Below are 8,016 nucleotides of genomic sequence, written 5' to 3'. Positions count from 1 at the left end.
TTTACTACAATCAAAATGAACAGTTTATAAAATAATTATTTTACATTATACACATTTGGTCAAACATTTGTTTAAGTGTACACATATTTACACAGGAAGCCATGACCTATTTTAAGTCACTTGTCAATCTGCTACTGGTTTTATAAAACCGAATGAGTACAGTGACTTAGAGGTAATGTGAAGGGTAACATCACTGTAGCCAACCAAGCGTGCAGTTCAATAAAGTGTGACATGTTTGAACAACAAAAGTCCAACAGCAGTATCTATTCTTGTGTACTGGGTCATAAATTAGTGTTTTCCACTGAACATGCAGAAACACAGTGGAGGGATTAATACAAAGGCACATGGAGAGGTACAGAGGAATAGATTGGATATCCAAGAGGCGGGTCTGCTGCTTGCACCGTTAGGTTCCGTAGTAGCACTGGGTGAGCCTGTATGCTATAGCGCTCCTCATCATCGTTTGTGGCGTACAGAAGTTCCCAGGAAAGGTTTGCCCACTGACCTCGAACAGCTTCTGCATTAAGTTTCCCAATCTGAACCAGTTGCTCTTGAAGGGTGAGTACTCTGCCAGTGTACACGCCCTGGATGCAAGGAAAATATTGGTTAATGTATCTTCTGCCCACCACATTTACATATTAACAAGACCAAAGCAGAGAAATTTTTCATATAGAGATCCAGCTGTCATTTTAGTAGCTAAAGGAGGCTAGTAGTATTATATAACAGCAAGTGCTACAAGTGGGCATATAGCAGACTACTGCTGCTGAACTTAGGGCAAAAAACTAAATACATATATGTGGGAGTTGTCTTACCTGACAAAGTATTTGCATATTTACACAGCCCTGCCAGACATCCTGGTGCCCTGACACAGCTAGGTCCTCCTACCTGCCTCTAACAGTGACTGGATAGTAAAGGTGTGGGAATGGACTGATAAGGCAATCTTTGTTCTTTCCTCCTGTTAGCATGTTCCTTTAATTTCAGCACATTGGATTGGAACCCTATAATGTCCTTCCTTTACAAGAGGCTGAAATTCAGGTGTTTATACTGCCTACATTTCAAAAACAAATTTAAGGATTCTGTTAATAAAGCACAGGTATGTTTTTACCACAGTCATAAAAAAATGGTACATTTATAAATGACCGTGAAGTCACAAAGCAAGCAGCATCCCACAAGGGGTACAAGGACGGGAGGCCAGTCACAGAGACCTGTTAAAGTCATCTAACTATCCTCTGCTCTTATTATCATGATTGTTCCCAAAGTACTTTGAGCTGTATATTTGTATGGAGGAGAGGGCTGGCCTAAATTGATATTCCTAACATATACAAGGTCTAATATCCCAAGAAGGGATCAAAACACATTCTTACCTTTTGAAACATTGGCATCTCACTCCATCAGAATCATCACGTTTAATTCAGATTACAAATTTTATAAGTACCTTTTTCTCTCATACCACAATGTGTCCAACCCTCTTAACACCTTTCAAAAAATATGCAAATCAACTCCACATACCTCTGGAGTTATTTCTCTCCTATACGCTACACAAGTCTCCTCCCAATCCACTAAGAAATCTGCCTACACTCCTGCTTTGGAACTTGACCTAGTCTCTATAGATATTAATGAGTGGGGAAAATCTGATCAACAGTGGCCAAATGTTCCAATAATGCTCTGGCCTAGGAAAATGCATACAAAATGCTCCTTAGCTAGTTTGTGACTCCAGTGAAACAAACACATTTTTCTCCTTCAACCTCCCCTATGTGTTTTAGAGGATGCAATGCTAAAGGGACTTTCACATATTTGTTGGGAATGCCCTGTTGCCCAGCAATTATGGACAAAAAAGTATATGATTTGTAAACATTTTTACAAAACCATAGTTCTGGAAGCCTTACTACATAGACCACATCTTAACTTCAAGAATTCTGATAGAAAATTGATCTCTATTTTTTTTTGGCCACACGATAAACTATTGCGAAAGCTTGGAGGACTACATCCCTGAATTTTACAGAAGTGAAACAAAGAATTATGGGTACTATGGTACATAAAAGTTGACTTCTATTTTACTTGATAATTATTATAGCTTTTTAAAAGTTTGGTTACCATGGCTCGACTATACCAGCAAACCTAATATTGATGATTCTTTGCTTTCTCTCTAAATGTATATAACCACACTTATCACTAGCCTGAGCCCGACATATCCTATATCCTCGTCTTCTCTTCTTTACTTCTTCTCCCTATCCCCCCTCCTTTTCTTTCTTTCTTTCTTTCTTTCTTCTTGTCAACCATCCCTACTATATTTAAAATGTTCATATATTATATACATTTATTTATGGTTGTGGGATGTAGGATTTGATACCATAGTTCATTTAATGTAAGTTTATATATTGCATTTCTGTATAACCCTGTATATGTTTCCTGTTCTAAACTTATCACTTAAAATATTGTATCACAGAATCTCTGCCAGGATTTTATTTCCATACGTGTCTTCACCGGGGAAATTTGTGCTCTCTCTGTCCTGGTGACCACTGGAGATTTGTCAGGGTACATTATATTTTGTGTAAGAAACAACTGTGTCTCAGATGAGGAAGGTTGAAAGAACTTAAGAATCTTGGCTGCCCTAGAGTTCTTGGCTTTTCACCCATATTGCACAATAGTGATTTCAACCCTTTACTACATTTAGATTTTTACAAGACTTCATTTGTTATGGTTATTACACTAGATAAGCCTACAAGATGTCAAACTGTCGGAACAGCTGCTTCTGATCCCTTGTGAGCACAAGCAGCTGACACATTCAGAAAATAAGTAACTAAGTTGTAAAGCAAAGTTCATTACAGGTCTCTTAGGCTACAGGAATTATACCTGCAGAATAATACTACATGGTTTAGAACTGAGGTGTGCGACCTTCAGGCCAGGATCCCAATCAGTAGTCATTTTTCAGGGTCTGTAAATTATTGCCAAAAATAAATAAAAGCAAAGCCTACTCTTGATGATCAATGCGTACTCAAGCTCTAACAAAAACGTCACTTATTTCCTACCTTTTGGACTTTTAATATACCCCTGAAAAAGTGTTTTATTAACTTCCATCCACAAGTGGTGAAAGATTACATTCAGGTAGCAAAAATATTCCAACCTGCCAGAAAACTCTAAGCACAACAAACACTTCTTTTCAAATCACTGTTCTATGTTTAAATCCCTCCTTGGCAAAAATGTCATAAGCCATGCTGAAATCTGTTGAATCACGTGATGTAACTGAGCTGTAAATGGCCAAATTAAAGAACAACTCTTTCAAGTGTACCCTTTACCCCACTGACATCCACAAACAAAATTATTACCTCTGCTCCACGTCTTTGAAGAAAGAAGTTCTAGACCCATCCAGTTGCAATGGCTCATATGGCCTCTTCGTTCCTAGGGCAATGCTCCCCTGGATGGCTGGAAGCCACCACAAGTGTTAAAATTGAAGCTGTTCTTTAAAAATCTCTTTTGTGCACAATAACCAGATTATAAATTTTTAACTCGCTCTACTGGATTTCATTGGAAACTACATATTTTGAGGATCTCAGAACAGCTGCAGTCCATAGCAACTAAATTGTCCTTTGCATATTTGTGGTGCGTTGAAACAAGAACAGGATTGGTGGCTATATACAGTACATACTGTAAAAAATCCATTTAGTCACTAACTGCTCTCCTAAGTACAAACTTGAAGAAAGATATTTTTTAGTGTTACCTTAACAATCATTGAGATTCCACTTATTATCCCTTGGCAACTAATGAGATTCAATGATTTTGTGATCAAATAATTAATTTTCTTTTATGACTTTGGTCTGTATCTGTGGTTGGTCTGGTTTTTGACAATTTCCCCTTCCATACAAGGGGGAGATTTACTGAAACTGGAGCACTCAGAATCTGGTGCAGCTGTGTATGGCAGTCAATCAGCTTCTAACTTCAGCTTGTTCAATTAAGCTTTGACAATAAAACCTGGAAGCTGGTTGGTTTCTATGCAGAGCTGCATCAGATTCTGCAAACTACAGTTTTAGTAAATCCCCCATCCCCCCACCAATGTGTCTCTTATCAGTTCCTAATTGATCAATTGATGAATACTTCCCTACCCAATCTCTCTATAAATTTAGATCAGCTTATAGGTGAAGCCTCAGGCAGGGTCAAATTACTGGCAGGGCATTTTTTACATGAGTATTAAGCGGTTGAACAAAGCAGTTTAACTAAAACGGCAAGAAGATATTAGAAGAAACAACTATGCACAACTTTAGACAGACTGCCAGCAAACTAAATTTTGTAAAGCACCTATTACAAGTCTGATTCCTACTCCCTATACCCTTTAACATGCTTCCTCTACTCTTTCTTCTCACATTAAAATCCTCTGTTCTAAAATTCTCATTACTTTACCCCTCTTCTGCACCCCAAATCTTACATACACTATATTGCAAAAAGTATTGGGACTCCTGCCTTTACACGCACATGAACTTTAATGGCATCCCAGTCTTAGTCCGTAGGGTCCAATACTGAGTTGGCCCACCCTTTGCAGCTATAACAGTTTCAACTCTTCTGGGAAGGCTGTCCACAAGGTTTAGGAGTGTGTCTATGGCAGCAATGGGCAAACTACGGCCCGGCGGACCTTTTAATCCGGCCCGTGGAGCGTGATACTGTCAGGATGGCTGTCAGGATGTGTGTAGGCGGGGCAGCGTGACGAACGTGAGGGGAGCTAGGCTCCTCTCACAGTCCGCCCTGAAGACCGGAACGGCGCGGGAACACGGCGAGAGGAACGCGCGGAGCAAAGGTAAGTGAATTGACACAGGGGGGACTTGGCTTACTACTTGGGGGGGAATAGTACTATGGGGGATGAAATACTATATGAGGGATGAATTAATATGGGGGATGAAATACTATATGAGGGATGAATTAATATGGGGGATGAATTAATATGGGGAATGAATTACTATAGGGGGGATGAATTACTATATGGGGGATGAATTACTATATGGGGGATTAATTACTATGGGGGATTAATTACTATGGGGGATGAATTACTATGCGGGATGAATTACTATATGGGGGATTAATTACTATGGGGGATGAATTACTATGGGGGATGAATTACTATATGGGGGATTAATTACTATGGGGGATGAATTACTATATGGGGGATTAATTACTATGCGGGAATATTACTATACTTACTATGGATGACACATACACATCATTCATCTACTCTTGGTCCGACCTCCGGGTCCAATATATGAACCCATTGTGGCCCTCAAGTCAAAAACTTTGCCCACCCCTGGTCTATGGGAATGTTTGACCATTCTTCTAGAAGCGCATGTGTGAGGTCAGGCACTAATGTCGGACGAGAAGGCCTGGCTCACAGTCTCTGCTCTAATTCATCCCAAAGGTGTTCTATTGGGTTGAGGTCAGGACTCTGTGCAGGCCAGTCAAGTTCCTCCATCCCAAACTCGCTCTTTATGGGCCTTGTTTTGTGCCCTGGTGCGCAGTGATGTTGGAGCAGGAAGGGGCCATCCCCAAACTGTTGCCACAAAGTTGGGAGCATGAAATTGTCCAAAACGTCTTGGTATGCTGATTCCTTAAGAGTTCCCTTCACTAGAACTAAGCGGTCAAGCCCAACACCTGAAAAACAACCCTGCACCATAATACCCCCTCCACCAAACTTTACGCTTGGCACAATTCAGTCAGGCAAGTACCATTCTCCTGGCAACCGCCAAACTCTGACACGTCCATCGGATTGCCACACAGAGAAGCATGATTGGTTACTCCAGAAAACACGTCTCCACTAGAGTTCAGTGGCGGCGTGCTTTACACCACTGCATCTGATGCTTTGCATTGCACTTGGTGATGTAAGGCTTGGACACAACTGGCCGGCCATGGAAACCCATTCCACGAAGCTCTCTACGCGCTGTTGTTGTGCTAATCTGAAGGCCACATGAAGTTTGGATGTCTTTAGCTATTGACTCTGCAAACAGTTGGCGACATCTGTGCACTTCAGCATGCTCTGAGTCCGCTCTGTCATTTTATGTGGCCTACTACTTTGTGGCTGAGTTGCTGTGTTCCCAGTTGCTACCACTTTGTTATAATATCACTAACAGTTGACTGTGGAATATTTAGTAGCAAGGAAATATGGATGGACAGGTGGCAACCTATCACAGTACCATGCTTGAATTCACTGAGCTCCCGAGAACAACCCATTCTTTCACAAATGTTTGTAGAAGCAGTCTGAATGCCAAGGTGCTTGATTTTAAACACCTGTGGCCATGGAGGTGATTGGAACACCTGAATCCAATGATTTGGAGAGGTGTCTCAATACTTTTGGCAATATAGTGTATATCACCCTCATTCCTAACCCTCTTTCTACTAATGCACTCATCACCCCCTGCAAATACTTAACCCACATGCTGACCCTAACAACAGGACAGTCTTACTTTCCTCACTTTCCTTCTCCTAATCTCTGGGGATATCTCTCTTAATCCTGACCCGCCTTGATCTCACTCCCCTCCACCCACCCTCCATCCTCTGGCAACAACTGCAATCCACTCAGTTTAATCTCCATCCCCGTTTCCAAAAACCAACACCCACTTCTCATGGCCTCTGGAATGCCTGCTCTGTCTGCAACAAGCTCACCTCTATCCATGACCTATTAGTCTACCATTCCATTAACCAACTTACTATTAATGAAACCTGGCTTCAAAAGTCTGACTCTGCTTCTCCAGCTATCATCTCCCATGAAAGCCTCTCCTAGACTCACTCACCCAGACTCAGTGGACAGAATGAAGGTGGAGTTGGTTTGCTTCCAACTCCACTGTGCACCTTTCAAGCCTTTCCTACATCTCCTTCTCTATCCCTTTTTCTTTTGAGACTCACTGTATTTGTCTGTTTTCTCCAAGGATTGCAGTGATCTATTAGCTTCCTGGACCGATGTCACACTTCCTTGATGACTTTACTGCCTGGCTACCCTACTTTCTCTCCTCTGAAATACCCACTACCATTCTTGGTGAATTTAACATCCTTATTAATGGTAACAGTTTAACTACATCTCAACTTAACCTCATCTTTTCACCTAACACAATGGGCACAGTCCTCCACTCACTCTGATTGTAACACCCTTGACTTTATATTCTCTCATCTTTGCACTCCCTGCAACCTCACCAGCACATCTTTTCCTCTCTCTGATCGCAGCCTTATTACTTTCAGTGTCCCTGTCTTCAACCATCTATCGCTCCAAGCAGCAAACAATTATCCACTGAAACCTTTGCTGTTTATCCTGACTCTTGCCTGTTCCACATCTGACCACCTCTATGATAAAATCTCACCCCTTTCCTGGCCACTTCTGTCTACAATTCACTCTCATCCTCTCTGAATGCATTTGCCTTTAACTCTCTGCTGTGTCCACCACCACCTCCACCCAGCAACTCACTCACTGCTCAGGTGACTGCCAATCACTTCAAAAACAAGATTTATGCAATTTTGGAGACATCTCCACTGCACAGATTTCTATCCTACTTAACACACCCTGTCCAAAACCACATTCGATACTTCCCTTTTATGACCTTGTTACTACAAAAGAAGTTGCCAAACTTTTCTCAGAAGCCCGCTTTACTACCTGCTGGACCCCGTTCCCTCACAACTACCACAGTCACCCTCTTCTACCAATGCTATGCTCCTTCACTCTCCAACCTCTCCCTCTCTACTGGTAGTGTTCACAACACTCCACATAGACTGCCCCACTAAAACCTACTAACAATTTAATAAATACAAAAACCAATGGCCACTACTCCATACTCACAGTACTATATATTTCTGCTGCTTTTGATACTGTTGACCAACCCCTTCTCCTCAAAAAACTAAACTCCCTTGGCCTCCAAGACTCTGCTCCTTCCTGATTCTCCTCCTACCTATTATAGCATTCCTTCAGTGTTGCCTACAACTCTATTTCCTCCTCTGTACTTCTTCTTTCTGTAGGTATCCCCCACGGTTCTATCCTTGGAACTCTTCACATCTCCA

At 41.5% G+C, this 8,016-nt stretch overlaps 1 protein-coding gene across 3 annotated transcripts in view; it reads right to left on the bottom strand.

Moving 5' to 3' along the window:
* The window catches only part of PCNX4 (pecanex 4), a 150,477-nt gene continuing 142,461 nt past the window's right edge, over nt 1-8,016 (bottom strand). For all 3 annotated transcript variants that reach the window (XM_089676543.1, XM_089676544.1, XM_089676545.1), the window contains one exon: nt 1-581. In XM_089676543.1, coding sequence (XP_089532669.1) covers nt 330-581 — 252 coding nt within the window. In that variant the 3' untranslated portion in view covers nt 1-329. The remainder of the gene's footprint in view (nt 582-8,016) is intronic.

This window comes from Staurois parvus, unplaced genomic scaffold (genome assembly GCF_062004578.1).
Source record: "Staurois parvus isolate SC_StPar_1 unplaced genomic scaffold, SC_StPar_1.0 ptg000171l, whole genome shotgun sequence".
NCBI lineage: Eukaryota > Metazoa > Chordata > Amphibia > Anura > Ranidae > Staurois > Staurois parvus.
The sequence above is the reverse complement of the archived record's forward strand: the minus strand, read 5'-3'. Positions and strand labels throughout refer to the sequence as shown.